Genomic DNA, 18,709 nt, shown 5'->3' with positions numbered 1-18,709 from the left:
AAAAGACCAGATAAAACTGATCAGGGAGGCTACAGAGAGGCCAACAACAAAACTGAAGGGGCTGCTGTAGCTTTCTAGTCAGTACCAGTTATGTTCTCAACTCTAGCTTTCTTAATAGATCTAGATGATAAGGCAGAAGGCATTCCCTGGAATGAAAACATCTATGGCAGGCTAAAATGTCCCAAAACCTTGTGGGAGACCGTTATGATGCGATGAAACAGAGCTTATTTATCATAAAACACTGCGTTTCTCCAAAACAAAACAATCCCAACAGTGAAACATGGTGGTGGCAGAATCATGCTGTTGGATTGCTTTTCTCCAGATTAAACATGGTCCTTTGTCAAGATTGATAAAATTATGAACAGTTATAAAAAAAAAAAAAAAAAAAAAAAAACTAGTTTTGCCCCAACTCCTTCTGATGTCTGCAAGAACGACGAATTAACTCCAAATCAAGAAAAGAATGGCGTCACCGGAATAAATCCTAAGAAGTCATCTAAGGAGAGCTGTGGACAACAGATGTCCTGATAATCTGATTTTAGAGAGTCTCTTTAAAGCTTGGTGGGCAAATGTGCTAACTGACTCCTAACAAAGAAGCCAAATTGCTGAAATCAGATATTGTTCCAACAAAGTATTTATTAAAAGGTGTGCTGTTTTTATCATTTATTATGCTTTTTTTGTCACATATTTGTTAGTTGAATTTTTTTACATAACACGAACCTGGTGTCTTAACAGTGGCGTGTACATATCGATGTCCACTGTACAAACATACGAAGTGCTTTCTCTCACCTGAAGTCGTATCTTCTGGCATTTTTCCACCCCTCTTCTGTTTTGCGTTGGCTTGCTCCTCATCTTCCCCCCACCAGGACGGCTGACCGTACAGAGGCGTAGGCTTGGAAATTGGAGAATCTGTGGAAGCTAGCAGACAAACCAGAAAATTAAAACAAATGAAAAAACGGGGCACATCATGTACTCAGCCAAAAGAAAGGTGAGACAGGAAAACAAGAGAATCTAAAAGCTTCTTTTTTAAACATAATAACAACGTTGTCATCATAATAACAATAAACCTAAACTGTCAAACCACACTTAAGTAATTTAAGTATTACACATCCTGCAGCATTTAGTTTGTTAAAAACACTCCCATGACTTAGAGAGGTTAAACTGTAGCACCAGCTGTAAGCATGCAAACCACCAAATCTAATCCATCTCACGACAAAGTAGTTAATCACAATCTTCAATGAAAAATAATGCTATGCAGGATTTTAAGAAGTAAACTAAGGCTTTCTGTAGACACAGACACACTAATCTCTCCAGTTTAAACTCCTCTTACTCCTGCAATGCATGGAAGAGTTTTCCTGCTCTTGTGTTCAGTCAGACACGGCCATGTAACCTGGCACGCTAACACTCACATTCCAGCAAGCCCAGAACGGATTAATCGCATAATCTATGAGCTGCTTATTTTTTTTATTTTTTTTTTTTGGTCTGATGTATAAGGCTAAACAAGCTGCTTGGGGGTTAAATATGGCTCCATAAACATAGGCATCAGAAACACTTTACCACAGTTGCCTTGGATACATGCAACAAGATGTAAACAGTGACAAGGCAGGAACAGGGGCATGGCTACAATTCCTTTCCACTTGCTCAATCCTTTTGGTTTAGCTCAAGAAAACATGTACGAGCACAGCAGAGTGCCCTCTGAGGAGGTATGGCATGATTGCTATATAAAAAAAAGAACTCAAGAAAAGAAGCAGAAAACACCTACTGGACCTAAAGGAAATATATTTTTAATGTTGAAATTCCACACTTTTCCAGACTCAAATTTCCAGAGTTTTCAGTCCTTTTATAGACCGATAAAAAATAAATAAATAAAAGTATTAATACAAAACATCACTATGAATTCTTGGCAGAAAAAATATTTCCACATTGGCCAGATTTTAAAAACGAAACCTACAAAAATCAAGGATGGAGAAAAAGGAAATACAAACGGAAACACAAGGATTGATAGACAGACTGATGGACATCTGGACAGATTAATGAACAAATAAAACATAGATTAATGGACGAATAAATGGCCAAACAGACAGATGGATGCAGAAAGGGAAGGACAGATGGACAGAAGGGAGAATGGAAGACAGGAAATAAAGTCTGTAAAAAATCCCATACTCTGTTTTTATTCTCCATACTTATCTTTCTCAATACTAAATCAAATGACGTGATTACAAGATGTCCACTGGGCAAAAAGTGCTCTCTAGAGCTGACATGATGGCAAAAGTCTGAACTGTTTGTGTCCAGGATGTGTGGGGTCTGCACAAATATTAGCTGCCTTTTTCCTGACCCTAAATCTGTACACATCCTGTAGGGAGGGAAGGTCAGCCCTGAAGATCCTCTGCAGACATAATTTTTCGTTGCAGTTTGGAACTTGTCCTGTTTTGTGGATGAACCAAACCCCACAGTGATGGACGACCATAGGACAGAATGAATGATGGGGGTTTTCTCCACTTAGCAGCTCAGCCAGTGGCTTAATAGTTTCTGCTGTGCAGGTTTGTGGTGGGGATGTAAACAGTGTCCAGAACAAATGAGTAAAACTCCCTTGTTGCAAAAAAAAAAAAAAAAAAAAAAAAACATGTAACAATGACAGAAAACCAACCTTTGCTTACATAAAAGCAAGAATATCTTCAAAGATAAATAGGCTAAAAAAATGTGTTTGCTTCAGCTACAAAGAGAATCTTCACACGGCTCTCACCCACCTCCTCTTAACACCTATGCTAGGGTGCTATCTGTGGACTTCAGCTCAGAGAGGTCAGCAATCTCACACAGTGATGCTCCAGGAACAATCTGATCCTGAACACCAGTAAGACCAAGGATGTCATAGACTACAGGAGGTCCAGGAAGACTGAACTGTTTGCACATTCTAACTTCTCAGGAATGTCTGATTGGACAGTTTTGTATATGAAGGTTTAAGATTACTGCACAGAATTTACTGCGGGCATGAGTGTATCATCGAAGGAGCTTTGAGGGATCCATTAATGCAACTACACAGTAATTCATATCATTAATACCCAAAAAGGGACTTATATCAGACTCACACCTAAGGACAATTTAGAGAGGCCAATTAACCTAACAGCTGTTGGACTGTGGGAGGAAGCCGGAGTACCTGGAGAGTACCCATGCATGCACAGGGAGAACATGCAAACTCCATGCATAAATAAATAAATAAATAATAAAAAAAAAATGTAAAAAAAAATGTGTATTATATATATATATATATATATATATATATATATATATATATATATATATATATATATATACATACACACTCATATATATATATATGAGTATAGTATGTTGTGTCTGCCCGTATATATTATTTGTGTACATCCTGAGTCAGTGTCTGTCTCAAAAAGATTTCACCACAGCAACATGTGGTGACAATAAAAATTCTTGATTGATTCCTGATTCTTCTAGACTTCACTCACTTCTTTTCTGCATTTGTTGTTGTGATAACAATGAGCAAATACTAAAAAATATATATTTTTGCTTACTAAATATTATTAAGTAAGCATTAATATTATTATTATTTTATTACATTAGAGAATTCTAAGGAGATTTAATGCCCCTTCTCTTAAACCCTCCACTGCCCCAGACCATTATGGGGTAAAGTAGGCCTGACTGAACCACAAACACTGAACAGCTGTAGCATCCTGCCCTGCAGCTGCTGGAGGTTTGGATCCCCTCCATATCCTGCAAGGAAAAGGGAGAACAGGCACGCTGACGAGAAAATACAATAGCTCTTTCAGTAGTCAAGAAGGCAAGATTAGCACATTCAATCCACAGTAGGAAAAAAGTTGCTGGGATGCAGAGTAACTTCATCTGAAGAGTATTTATCTGCATAGAGTCAACAGAGATATGAAAAGCAGGTTTCATACTAAAAGAGGTTTTTCTGCATATGCTCCCACACATAAACAAACTGCTTATGAACAAAGGTAGGCGTTAATCTGCTGCTGCGACTTTAGTTTCTGTGAAACAGCTGGGAAACAGCATCCTTATCTTGTTCAGGCAGTACACAGAGAACGACAGGCGAAGGTTAGTTTGGTTATCTATCTTTGGAGAGCCGGCTCACAGCAGCAAAGTACACGGCTGCTTTGACTTGCAGTCTGTGACTGCATAGAGACAAACAAACAACACAGTGGTGAAAAACGTTCAAAGAGTTTGCAATGACTGGTTTCTTGGTTCAGTGTGCTAGCTACAGTCAGTATAACTATACCCACAAAAAGTGCTGCAGTTCAGTTGAGGGGCATGGGGCCACAGTAGAAAAAGTCCTATTTTAAGCATTAGAGGAAGTTTTTCCCACCAAATTCACAGAGCGTATTATGGAGCAGAAGGCACGGCACTGCTAGATAAACCGCAACTGCAATGGTTGAGTCGCTGTGAATGACTTTCATTCACAAAGCAGACATACACTGAGCAGACAGTGGTCTCACTGTTTCCTTGATGCCTACACTGTAAAACAGGATTAAAATTAGTAAATCTAAGAACAGAACGTGACAGAGTTTAAATATAGCCATTAAACCTGCAGGTCTTCCCCAACACGAAGAAACTATCATCTCTGCTGCCCCCCCACCTCTTGTTAGCAGCCAAGCATGTCGGACAGAGATAAGGCCACTAGTCCTTAACTCCTAACCCAGTCATCCTGCCAGCCCAGGGATGTCAACATCGATTCCTTTGCAGACACAACAGGATTGTCGCTTCGGCCTCTATACTCACATGCCGTCCTAATCTCCCACCAGGGAAGCTCTTAAGAAAAAAAGCCTACAGCGCTCTATCGGGGGATCTATGACCAAAGCCGATCGGCACATGGAGGCTCGCTAATACTTCCTCGTTCCTTGTATGTGAACAGGATATTCAAATCCATACAATACAGAGCGGCTCTACTCAAGCAATAACACATTGGTTTAAATGCTTGTATCGAAACATGCTTGTGCCGTGTTGTTGTTGTTTACCTGTGAGAGACTGGGCCTTACGCTCAGCCTTTTCCTGCAGCTTGACATTGGAAACGGCGTCTTTGCTTTTCTCCGAGCTCTGGAGCTGCAGCTGGCTGGTGTACTTCTCGTGCTGCGGAGAGACAGCAGGCGGGCAGGATATGAGAAACCTCTTGGTAATAATCAGCACAGATGTGAACCATACATATAAGGAAGGATATCCGACAGGAACTTGCTCGGTTTAAACTTCAACGTTGTTTTATGCTTCATCTTTTTAGAACTTTTAAGTAAGTTCAGCATTTTCACCAGACCACTTAAAGACAGAATAAGGACAGGACGTCAGTTTTACTTACTTTCAGGGCTTCCTCTGGGACCTTGTGTTGACTTTTCTCCAAGATATACACATGGACATGTACAGAACAAGTTAAAGTACTCAACTTTCTGTGTGTGCAACAGTTTATAATCTAAGCATTGCATTGATACAACCAGCAGACAGAGTTCAAACTTCTAAATTTAGACTGTTCTCACAGGATGTGAGATAAAGTCTTGTTTACGCATCTTCTTAACTTCTTGTAAAGTCACAGCCAGCCTTTCTTTTGGTCATCATCATAGTCATTATTATTAAATAAATGAACAAATTTAAGGATAATCTAGAAAAAAAAAAGACAAATAAAATAACCAATCACAAGCCAGCAACCGAATGATATACGTGTCTACATGTCTGAAGATGACTTGCTGAAGTTAAAACGGAGAGTGTCAAAGTGACTTCAAAAGTGGCGTAGTCGTTCATCCTAGACAGGCTGGTCTGAGTATTTTAGAGTTTGCTGATCTACTGGGAATTTTAAAGATCTCTTTCACAGTAAAAGCCCCATAAATCCCATAAAATATCCAGTGAACAGAACGTACTGCAAAAAATCTAAAATTTAAATACTGATCTTTAAGGACTGGAATTGATTGAGACAGTCCAGACTGGATTAAAATATATAAAATATATCTGAAGAAGTTTACTCTAGTTAATTTATTGAGAAACCCTTGAAACACGCAAGATCATATACTGTGTCCTGACTTGTATTGACAAACATGTGTAAAAGTGTCTTCTCTATCAGTTATCTTAACTAAATTTATCCACTCATGAGTTTCCTGCTGTGAGGGTCAAAGGGCGCTTAAACTTTTGACCTTAATGTTAAGACCCATGATCGGAAAAAAACTCCTGAGGAAGCGATCCTAAACTCATAATGTGGTAACTAAAGAGAAACAATGTTTAACAATTACAACACACACCCAGTCAGGATTAACCCAACAACAGCGGATTGAGCCACCTATGAATGAGATGAGTAAAAAAAGGATATCATAACCGAATCGAATGACGTCCGACAGCTTCAGGGTGATGTACGTCTGCTCCGGGATCCTCAGGTCGTTCACAAACGTCTGCAAAAACAATCAAGTCCTTTCAAAGCAACTTGCGAAAATATTCATGCAGAATTATGCATTTGTTACTTCAAAGCTTACAGGAGTCCATTCATATTTTTATCCACAGACATTCACAGCTATGTTACCTCAATGCAGTAATGTCGAGGCTCTGATGATAACCCAGAATCCCTTGCAACTCATACTACTGACTGCAGGTACAGACCAAACAGCAGATGGTGCTATTGTTACATTTAGCAGGATTTATCCATGATCCACTTGCTCTATTATTCAGATGCCTACAGCACAGCAGCACTAGTAGATCGTGTTTACAAAAAAGTTCAACAGGTTCAACACACACACACACATATACATATATATATATATATATATATATATATATATATATATATATATATATATATATATATATATATATACACACAGTTAATGCACGTGCCAACTCACAAACAGGCCAATTCCTTGTTCCATGCAAATCTGGCCCTGAAAGTGTTTTTTTTCTCACTAAAACTAATCCACCAGCAGATGGGATTATGTTGCGCAACTGCAGTTGCAACACTGGTGACGTGGACATAAACACATAACAGTTTACTTCGCTGGGTTTTCCTTCTGTCCCCACTAAGAACTGGTGAGAAGGTCCCCTTGTGTTTCTGCTCAGATCACCAGATTTAGAGAAACAAGTAAAACATGGTGCACAAAGAGCAGACCTCGCTCCATGACTAAATTAAAGTAATCGTTGCTGGATTTCAGCTACAGCTCTCCCCACTGTTCCACTCTGATTCATTGTGCCTACAGTAACTAGGATAACAAGAAAAACTCAGAGGCTACAATGAGCAGTTTCTCCCGGTGCCCATCTCTGGACTTCAGTGGGATAATGGTGCAGTGGAGTGGCAACCCAGCGGTAATGGGAGAAGGCCACAGAGGGACAAACAATGGAGCCCTGGCTCCAGGAGAAGCCCGGTTGCTGGTTTCCACTTTTCTAACAACATTCGGAGGCATCTGTGTGGCTAAGGATGGAGTAACTCACCCCATTCAAGCTGCCCAGGTCCTTCACCATGTGCTCATCTGTGCTTGGTTCATAGTTGATCACAGCGTGCTGTTTGTCCACGCTGCGAGACTGCAAGACAAGAGTAAAAACGAGCACAATTTAAAGAAAAGATGTTTGAAAATCGCTTAAAACTAACATGTACATTAAAAAAACGGTCCAAACTAGACATTTTAAATAATATAACCGATAAATGTGTTGTGTGATTAAGTATTCAGGAAAAATAAATCTTTATACACAAGGAAGAAAGTTGAAAACCAAAACGGATTGTTTTGACCTCTGGCAGTGAGCAGTGTACTCAATCAAATAACAAATGCTAATAAATAAGATCCCTGTGTGGAACCAGGAACGCTCAAGCAGTTCCTGATCAAAGTTTGTCATGGGATTAGTTAATGTAAGTTAGAAGAAACGTGATCAACTCAATCAGGAAGCCCAGCAGCCATCTGTAGACTTATATTTGCCTAAAACTGACTCATGAAACGGAAACCTGTTGTGCTCTGAAATGATGGATACTGTAGTTTCGTTTATGCTGCACTCTTGGAAAGTGCAGCATAAATTATGGTATATATAGGACTACATTAATGCAAAACTTGGACAAACTACTTAGCTAGGCAAAAACACACGATGATTTAGGCAGGCTTTAGTGTCTACTGTCATACAGAAGAAATAGATTTCAGTGTTTTACTTTGAAATCTATTTCTATTTTGTCAAAAAAAAAATATGTGGATGTATAACAAATTAAGTCAGCAGTTCAGACATGGATCTGCATCTCAAAGCACAGCAATTAACCTTACAAATCTAATTTCTATGGAAGAGGCAAGAAAAAAAGCCTTCGTTGAACGAAAGCCATAAGAAATCCTGTTTTTAGTTGACCAAAAGTCACTACAAACATGTGGAAGAAGGTGTTTTTGGAGAGAAGAGACTAAATCTAACCGTCTGATCTACGTGCTAAATGTTATGAGCTGCAAAAAAAAATGAGACTTGGGGGGTAAAAGTTCGCCTTAGAGCAGGACAAAATATATCACCAGACCTACAATAGGAAGGTTAAGATCAAAGCACATTCAAGTGTTACAATAAACAAGCTAAAGTCAAGAATTAAATCCAATTTAGACCCTGTGGCAAACTGGAAAACCGATGATCTCCATCCAGTCTGACTGAGCTTGAGCTGTTTTGCAAAGAAGAATGAGTAAAGCTGGGAGAGACATGCAGCTGTGACTGCAGCACAAGGTGGTTCCACCATGAAACTTTTCTTTTTCTTTAAAATTACGCACTACCTTGAGTTGGTCCGTCGCAAAATAAAAATTCAAACAAAAATGTATTGGAGTTTGTGGTTCTTATGTGACAAGATGTGAACATATAGGAGGGCTTTTCTGCACCGTCAAGCTTAAAGAGCGTCTATGTATAGCTTTTGAAAAAAAAAAAGATTTAATCAAAAATAAGATTTATCTTATCTCCAAGTAATTGTTGTCAATTAGCAGTTTGGAGGCAAACTGCTCAAAGGCTCCACCAAGGCAAATATAAGCAACCAAGCATTAAATCCCACAGCATAATAAATCTAAAGCTGCTCCTTATCTATCAAACTCTTCATATTGAGCTCCCCCTCAACAGGGTCAAGATCTGCCTCCTATAATTTTACACAGACTGAGCACATTATCGTTCTGACGGACGGAGACTCTTTTCTGCTCATTAGCATCCTGGGCCTCTCTGTCACGGACAAACCCTTTCTTTGACCGAGTACCAAATTACTTTGCTAAATTAACACACTGTTCTCGAATGGACCATTGGCAGTGTTGTCCTAAACCCCTGCATAATAAGCACTAACTGGGAACAACTGTTCAGATGCTTCACCTTAATGCCTAAAAGCTCTTTGGTTGGACTGTAAATACAGCCGTGCTCAGAGAGGTGGGCTTATCAGCTTGATTAGTTTACCTGTGAAGGACAATAAGAGTGATACAGTCCTAAACTCGATGGCTCAAAGCTTCCCTTTGCTCCCGCTATCAGAATCAGAAAGTCTGAACTCTGAGGAATAACAAAGAGACCGCTGAACCGGAGACAAAGAGGTGTCGGGATTATTGCCAGAAAGAAACGACCATGCAGAAAGTGATCAAACAGCCAGGCCCTTAGTAATGCTTCTTGAAACTGCTTCACTCACTGGGAATTTCTGCTTTTCGTGCTAAACGGGAATGTCGTGTGTCAGACCAGCCACAAAAAAAAAACTTTAAACTATTTGGGCCCCAAACTGGTATTGCCAAGTCCTTTTCAAGTGAGAAGAAAAAAAAAAAAACATGCATCAATGCAGATTGTAAGGGGCCGGGTTTTTTTTTTTTTTTTTTTTTTTTTTCTCTGTTTGCAACAACGCCTAAATGTGGATCAGAGCAATGTTTTAATCTAAGGAACTTCTGTGGTGAGGGGAGCGTTTCTTGGCTCTCGACACCAAATAATTGTACAAACAACTGCTTCGGAGACTGCATTCCTCTTGCACTGGTCTATATACAGATCGAGAAGGAAATTATTATGCAAAGACCACAAAGAAAGTGTGGAAAAAAAAAACCCACAAAAGGAATGACATGGATGCATTTCAAATGCGGAGTTCAAAACAGCCTACCGCCAGTGTTTTACGCATTTCTATGAGGAGCAGACTTTGTCAGTCAGACATTACTAAACAGGACTCCAAACTCCATATTAGGGTTGTCAAGATAATAAAATTTAAAACTTGATACCAATATTAAGAAAAATCGCAACCATTTTTTGATACTTCAGGCAACATTTTTTTAAGGTTATTTTGGTTAATAGCAAAAGATATGATTAAGTACAATACAACCACATTTTAACTTTCTTATTAGGGCAAACCAGCCCGAATAAGAAATAATGTACCCTATTATTAGGGTACAGTTCAGCCCTTGCTTAGTGAAACACATCATTTAACTGTGAATTCCCTGGTTGGTAAAACAGTAGACAAGCTAATTAGTTGAAGTGTCAGTATCCTTTGTGGAAGTGTTTACCTTTGATTCAGTTGTCCAGATATTTTATTTTATTAGAATTGGTAATTTTTGTGTTTCATAACGTGTTTTCATTTGTCTGCAAAGTTGCTGATGATAGCAATGAATGTCACAACGGAGGGACAAATAAAGGATCCTTCTGTAAGTAAATTACGTTTCAAAGCAAACATGGATCTGGCACATATGAAAACACATTTTTATTGTTTAACAGGATCTGGTCCAAATGTATTCAGCAGAAGCACCGGACAATTTCTGCTCATCTGGTAAATTTGCAAGATATTTTATCTTTATCAACCTTTTTACGTTGCTTCTTGTTGTAACGTTAGCTTGTTACATTAGCATTGCTAATTTTGGTCTACCTTTCCGTCGGCCTCAGAGGGAAAGTTCTTCAGAACAACGCTTTTGTGTTTAACGTGTCAACTAAATTGTCTGGCTGTACTTTAGTAGCTATGGTATACATTTTTTTGACAACCCTATTCCATATTTTGAGTTTTTCAATGCATGCAAACAGATCTGTCAGGTAAATGAGAAATTATAGACCACCTGTATAAATAAAGGTTTAGTAAAAAACTAAAGAAAAATTGGAAACCCTTCTTAGCCTTGTTTTACAGATGTAACAGCAAACATCAGCTTGGTGCGTGAAACTGAACTTCACAGCATCTCGGCTCACCTGCAACATCAGCTCGCATTCTTCTCGGCCAACAAAGATCATTTCCCGCGGCAGGCGGTGGCGCGTGCCCGAGCTGCTGACCAGAAACCATGAGGTGACGCTCATGTTGGCGCCACGGGTCAGGATCTTCTTGGCATCCTGGGAAAAAAATAAAGAAATACAACAGTTTTTTACATCCATCAAATTTCTGTACCGGCTTTAACCTAAACACATTGTACACACTTAAACTATGTGTATACATTGTAAGGCCAGAAAATTACAACATTACAGCTCGAAAACAGTTAACATTTTTCATCGTATTGTTTTTTTACTATTTAAAATCAATGTAGCGCTGCCTCTTGCTCACTGCAGCACGCTGCTGGTAATCCATCTTATTGAAGGTATCTACATTTTTTTACTGACTTAAATGAAAAAACTTCCAGTCGCCTATCATGCTGGTAAAAGTATCTCTGTTTTTGAAAAAATTGTTAGCAACAAGTTGTTAAACTTCCCAACTGCAGGCTACTTGAGCGAATAGCCTGACTAACAAACCTGCTAATAGTGGCTTGGTATACATGTTTAACTATATAAAAAACAGAATAGCAAAAAGAGATAATATTCTATACAATAACCACAGCATTTCTAAACTGCAGCCTGATCTAGTGGATATTGATTGAGTCTATATATATCAAATAAAAATAACTAATATCATGTCACTTAACAGACATGTTACAAGACAGACATGTGCTGCCAGGTTCTCTGATAGAGGTCGTTTGTAACAAAAAAATAAAGGGCATTAATTAAGAAACACTATTCTCATGCATTTGTCAAAAATGGCCTTAGCATTTGCCCTATTTTTGTTTATGAGAGAAATAAAACATAATTACATGCCATCGGTTGATAACATTCATAGACTAAGAGAATAAGTGTTTTTAGTTTTGATGGACATAATTAATACAAAAAAGATTTTCAGTGTTATCGTTTCCTCCGCTGAACGAAACAGGAGTCATTTAGCGTCTCACCAGATGATTTGATGATTTGATGCATCTATCTATATATATATATATATATATATATATATATAGATAGATAGATAGATAGATAGATAGATAGATAGATAGATAGATAGATAGATAGATAGACTGAAGACATGCATCAAAAATTATTGGCTGAGTTTAATGAAAACACAGATTCATTTGGAATCGAGCCATTTTTGTGTTTTAGGATCACTACTTTTTTAGCAGGTTTTAAAGTAAAGTTAGAACATCCATCAGCTCACAAGTTCTACTTCAAAATACTATAATAGTCTTCTTTTCTAACCTAAAAATATAATCATGAAGTCATTTGGTTTCAAATGATATAAAAACTGTGTTTTGTTCTTTTAAATTAACTTATTTGCATTGACATACTAAGAACCACTAACAAGCTTGCCAACTGGATCTGTAAGAATCAACGTTGTTATTATAACAGTGTTGGGAACATTAGTTTCTTTAATGTGTTAAATGAAAGCAATCGGCTCATGTTAGGAATTTGGGTTTATAATTTATAGTTAAACACTAGGTTTTTAATAAAGGTTATTATAAAGTGAGAACAGCTTACAAGCCTGCAACTGGCACGGTTCTTATTTAGAAAAGGACAGCTTTGGTTCAGAGATTGTTAAATGGATCTAACACAACCACTTCTTGCCCGAGGTTGAGGGGGAGATAATGCAATATTTATTAAAGGATAAACATCCTGCATTTATTAAAAGAGCAACAGGTAAAAGCTTTGTGAAAATTAGTTTTTGCATACAGTGACCTAACCTCGCCTGTTTTACATAAGGCAGCTCTTACCTTCACTGCTTAGCTTACAGTGATCAATCCAATAAAGAGGGCACTAGTGCTAGTCACTCACTCGGGAGCAGACATTTTTTACAGACATTATCTGAGAAAATTAGTAAAAGCCAACACAATCCGGGTTGGGATTTAATCTAAACAACCAGGAGGTGTAAAAACACATGGAAATTTACAGCGAGCTAGGAAACATGTTGCAAATTGAATCGCGTCAGTCTCTGGACGTCAGCTAGACAAAACTTAACTTCCTGTAGCTTTACTAAACTACACATCACCGACCAAATTACACTTATTTCTATTCCTAAGTGTAAACGTGTGTATTTTCTCGTAAAAGACACAGTTGTCTGAAATGTCTCCGGCTGGTGTGTTGTTGTTGTTATTCTTTGCTGGCAGTGTTTAGCTAGTCAGAACCAAGCTTTCTCTCCCAGCAGGAATACAGACTCACCTTAAACGCCTTCTCTGTTTTACGCCTTAGTGAAGCCAGCGTTTAAACGTCCTAATGTCAATGAAATTCGACGGCTGACATGAATCCAACAGGTGACTCTGGCCAGGTAACCGTCTAACACACCCTCTTCCTGCTTTTTGGGAAAGACTGCCGGGCGAAACTGTCCTGTAAAAACGCCTCCAGTCTCTAGTCCCAATGCGGTGTGACGACATTGTCCCATCAAACGGGTTTAACCTGAGAGGAGAAAGAGGAGAGAGGTCTCACTCTGACTCGATTCCGAGCGAGTAGCCACGCCCCCTTGTAGTACGACTCCTGACCGTGGCGAACTTTTCCGTCACAGTGATATCACTTTAAGGAAGGACATTTCCGCCACCATAAAAAAAAGAAAGAATGAAATTTAAGATATAACGTCATAATGATACAATTTAAAGTTATTACAGCTTTTAAAGTCACAGGATTGAGATTTAAAGTCCTATTTGGAATTTCAAGTCATAATTTTAAGTTTTAAAATCATAGTGGATTTAAAATCATAATAATGTAATTTATGAATTTATTGCTTGTCATAATAAGGAGATGCAAAGTGATATCTGAATTCAAATGTGTATTATTACTTTTAAAACCACTTCTGAAATGTAAGTAATAATTAAGAGATTCAAAATAACGTAGAACTATGTGTGTGTGTGTGTGTGTGTGTGTGTGTGTGTGTGTGTGTGTGTGTGTGTGTGTGTGTGTGTGTGTGTGTGTGTGTGTGTGTGTGTGTGTAAAGAGAGAGAGACAGATAGACGGACACACACACATATTATTGATCTTAAAGATTGTTAATGGTGAGTCTAAATTTTGATGCATCATCATCAATGAATAACTTAAGTGAATGATACGGCAAAAAGCTTTTCCTTAACTTGATTTAGCTGTGTTAATTATTAACCGCCCGTCTTTTGTTTGCTTTCTTATTTATCTCAGATTAGAACGACAAAAAAAATAAAATAAACAGAATACACGGGTTTTCAAGCAGGTTACCATCTGTAAGCAAAATCCTCAAATGCCCAGCTGAAACAAAAAAAGAAAAAAGATACAATAAAATAAAATAAAAACCTGGGTGGTAATCAGATGAAACTCTGAAATCCCATTTAGTGGTACATATTCATCGTAGATGCTCTAAAGAAATGTTTGGAGCACATTTCTTGTGTTTTTATCCAAATTCTTGTTTAAAGCACGGGCAAATGTTCAATAACATTCCAAACAATCGAAAACATTGTGAAACAGTTGATTTCTTCATCGTGGCTGTGAAAGAATTTGCAAGATCAAAAAATTATTTCGTTGACATTTTTTCGCTTCCGTAGAATCGACCATCAATTCGTGGTATAAAAAAAACCCACCAATTTGTCTTAAAATTACTAACTCTAACGTAAAATAAAACTAAAAACGTCTGCTGGTTTGGTGTAGATCTGCCTTAAGCGCTTGATGGCCGCTAGATGGAGCTGTTGCCCCAATTAACTAAGTCATAAACGGTCACCAGGTCATAGTGACTGTTCATTGTCAATATTTAAATTCAATTTAAGAACCACTTGTAAATTATTATACAAGAAGGGTTTAAAGAAATACACCATCATTTTGCTAGATTTCCCATAAAATAACAAAATGGCGTTTCCAGCATTAAAATAAGTGTGCAAACTGATGTTCTATTGAATGTAATCTTCAAATCAATTCTGCTGTTGGTGTGAAGAAGGAAGTTATATACTGAAAGTGTCATACCTGTTCTGTAATGGATTATCTTGGACTTTAAATAACTCTCCACCCCCACAAAGCAAAACCTATTCTTTCACAAATTCATCAGTTTCATAATGAGCTATTAGATTCCATATATTTAAAGGTAACATCGTTTCTTCAAAGGGCATATTTAGTTTAATACAGTTTCATTTGGTCATATGGTGCACAGCTAAGCCTCGTGAAGCAGCAGCCATCCTGCTGAGGTGTCCACGAAAGACTCTGAACCAGCTCCTGCTCAGCTGATCCTGCACCTTCACTGCTGCTACATCAAGAATTTTATTGCAGATCAGTCACTTACCGAAAGCAGGATTTAATACACAAACGGCCAGTTAAAGAGCAGTAGTAGAATCAAATGCTATTCTACAAAATATTTCTCCTGCCGTTTCATAATTTTTCAACTGCTAATATGAAACATTAAGCAAGTAGGAGTACATTTATTGACGTAGCAGTTTTCACATGTAAGCATACCAAAGTGCTTCACAGCAAAACAACAAAAGAAAATGATCAAGAACATAATATAATTGTTAGAATTATTTAATAAAATGGGGGAGTGGGGTACAAAAATCAACATATCAGATTAGAAAAGGCTACAAGGAATGCAGGCAACACAAAGTAAGACATCTAACTCAAGGCTTGTCTACTGAAAAGGGACCTTGGCTGCTTTTTAAAAGTTGGTACGCCACCAAAGCAAAAGGGTGCGTAATTGAGAAGTGGAGGGATATGTGGATTTTTTCTGAATAAAACTCTAATATTTCCAATGGTAAAGAAGCTAAGATATATAAAACATAGTTTCCACCTAAACTAACAGACCACACCATCCCCACGGTGAATCGTAGTGGTGGCAGTATAATGCTGCGAGGATCCTTTCGCACAGACAAGGAAGCTGGTTAGATTGGATGAGAATGCGAATGGAGTTAATCCAGAAAAAAAAAAAAAAAACTATTTTATTTGAGTTTTTGCTGTATTATTAAGGTTGTTGTACTGCTGAAGGGTGAACCTCCACACCACTCACAGGTCTCTACATCCTCTAACAGGTTTTGCCTTGTATCTATTTATTTACCTATTATTGCTTTAGTTAACAAGGAAAGAACCATTGAGATTTAAAATCTTGTTTTTACAACAGAGTCCTGCTTCTGTGTCCTGAACAAAAGCATCTCCGCAGCATGATGCTGCCCCCACCTTTCACCGCCAGGTCATAATCTAGTCTCCATTTTCTGACTTCTAAACAACCCATGCAAATGTTTTCATTCTACTTCACAGCTGTGCACACCTGTATGTTGGCCAATTAAACAAAATCTCAATTAAATACATTCTGGTGATTGATTTATTTATTTCGAACAAACAAAATAGAAAAATATAGATAAATCATATAGAATACATATTCCTACATGTATAGCAAAAGAAACTAAGGGTGTTGCAAAAATAAATACATGTATCAATAAATAAAAAATAAAGCGTCATCAAATCAATTAGATGCAAGTTTAAAAAAGGAGTTGGAAGACGTTTATACTTATTTTTCACTACCACCCCTATAGCCTTTGTCAATTTCTCATATCACTTTCATTTTGGTTTAATTTTGGTTGGCCAAATGTGGGGGGAAAAAAGCAAAAAAAAAAAAAAAAAAAAAAAAACAGTTGTTCATATCAGAACTGAATTGATTTGGGCTTCTTAGTTTGAACCAGTTAAAATTCTTTATTATTCACCATCTAACGCCATTAAGCTGATACGTTAATAACTGTACAGGGGAGTCAAAATAAAACTACAAATAGCCCTTGACACCAGCAACCTGGGCCTAGAAAGCCACTTTAAATGCTAAAAAACAAATCTGAAACAGCTGGAATGATGTGAAAGTGACATTTCTGAGACTGAAGGGGGGGAACTTATGAAGCTGCCACACACAAAGTCAGACAAAGAAGGTGAAAACCTTTCAATGAGTGGTTTTGTTTCATGCAAAAAAAAAAAAAATACATGAGTCCTGGCTTTTGGACAGAGGGTAAATGAGATCAGAATCTAGCTGAGGTCGGTGCCAGAACAACATCCCAGCTTTGTGCTGCGTTCGCTGTCCAGTCCAGCCGAAGGAGCTGGGAACGCTGTAATGCGTGTCAGGTGAGTGCCACACTGGGCCCAAACCCTGTCTCAGCTTGTAATGTTGCTGTGCGCTGCAGCTGGCCAAAACAGCAGACTGTGAGCTCTGGCTGTCAACATCTGCTCCAGAGACTCTACCATCTGCCTGAGCGGCCCCCCCACACCCCAAGGGAACAGAGCATCGCTCCTCGTCTCAGACCAGCTGCAAAGCCCTGGACGTTGACACGAGCTGCCTCGCACTGTCTCACACTTGGCCATATTGTATGTTCACAGCAAGGTTTAACTAGATGAACTAAACCCCTGTATTGATTTGTTTTATTGTTAAGAGGTAGAGTTCAGCCTCCTGAACTCTTAGCCTTACAATACATTTCATTAAATTGGAATATTACCAGGAACCTAATCTATTTCATTAATTTAATTTAAAAAAAAGTGGATATATTGTTACAGGTTCGTTACAACTCAAAGTGATATTTTTCAGGCATTTATTTGTTCTAGTGTTGATTATTATAGCTTAGTTACAAACAAAATCTAGTACCTAAAAATGTCTACATTACTCAGTATAATTTAAAAACGTGTTTATAATATCGGAAATGTCTTTCTACCAAAGAAAGAATGTGTTTCCACACCGTAACATGTGCAGTCAACACTTGTTTGGAGCTCATTTTGCATGAATTACTGCCTCTGTGCATTGTGCCACGGAGGCGTCTCATCTTCCTCTTGATGACACATCATGCATTCCCTAAAAGGGGGGATAGATCAGTTAGATTAAGCACATAGATCTCCAGGTTGTTCAACCAGGAACTTTTGCTTGAGAGGTGGCTCAACTCAAAGAAGACTCCAGCTGCAGTCGAGAACTTCATCGAAATTATTTAACAGGCTTTACCGCTGTCTTCACAAGGCTATGGTTGTAAAGGTTAAGGACCTTTTTTCCTTCCACATAACTTTCTATTAATTTGCTTGCGCGCAGGACAGTAAACAGCCAGCTTTACCAACAGTGGCCTCCTGTAGCTGACTCGTTTTTGTGGGTGTAAATGACGTCTTCCCCCACGATTGTGTAGGTCAAGATACATTTCTGTATACAACAAAAAGTAAAATAATTAAATAAAAAATCTATATGTAATATTCAAATTTCCTCTAAATTCTGAAAATAAATATTGAGTTTTAATTAGCTGTAAATCACAATCACAAAAATTAAGAAAATACTTTGTATATATACTTTGAAAATGGGAATAGATTAAGATGAAAATAAATTAAGCTAAAGGAAAACCTTTTGGGAGGACATCTGTCTCAAACATTCATTAATCTGTTAATTTCTAAAGCACTTGAATGCATCGAAAGAGACTGAAGCGCATGAAAATGTCATTTAAAAACTAGCTCAAAGAAATCACAGAAAATAAAACGTACGTTTGCCTGTTTTTTCCCTCTGCATTTCAGTGTAGATAATAATCGTTCAGGAAAAAATAAAATAGATGAGTCAATC

At 37.9% G+C, this 18,709-nt stretch overlaps 1 protein-coding gene across 4 annotated transcripts in view; it reads right to left on the bottom strand.

Annotated features, from left to right (window-relative positions):
• The window catches only part of cep170b (centrosomal protein 170B), a 33,330-nt gene extending 19,731 nt beyond the window's left edge, over positions 1 to 13,599 (bottom strand). For all 4 annotated transcript variants that reach the window (XM_036150656.1, XM_036150658.1, XM_036150657.1 and 1 more), the window contains exons 1-7: positions 13,378 to 13,599; positions 11,122 to 11,259; positions 7,435 to 7,524; positions 6,329 to 6,407; positions 5,333 to 5,391; positions 5,001 to 5,112; positions 787 to 915 (exon numbers count right to left, since the gene is read on the bottom strand). In XM_036150656.1, the coding sequence (XP_036006549.1) occupies positions 787 to 915; positions 5,001 to 5,112; positions 5,333 to 5,391; positions 6,329 to 6,407; positions 7,435 to 7,524; positions 11,122 to 11,226 (574 nt within the window). In that variant the 5' untranslated portion in view covers positions 11,227 to 11,259; positions 13,378 to 13,599. The remainder of the gene's footprint in view (positions 1 to 786; positions 916 to 5,000; positions 5,113 to 5,332; positions 5,392 to 6,328; positions 6,408 to 7,434; positions 7,525 to 11,121; positions 11,260 to 13,377) is intronic.
• Positions 13,600 to 18,709: the final 5,110 nt, after the last annotated feature.

The sequence above is a fragment of the Fundulus heteroclitus genome, chromosome 19 (assembly GCF_011125445.2).
Source record: "Fundulus heteroclitus isolate FHET01 chromosome 19, MU-UCD_Fhet_4.1, whole genome shotgun sequence".
Taxonomy (NCBI): Eukaryota; Metazoa; Chordata; class Actinopteri; order Cyprinodontiformes; family Fundulidae; genus Fundulus; species Fundulus heteroclitus.
Note: the sequence above shows the minus strand (reverse complement) of the source record. Positions and strands in the feature narration are given on the sequence as shown.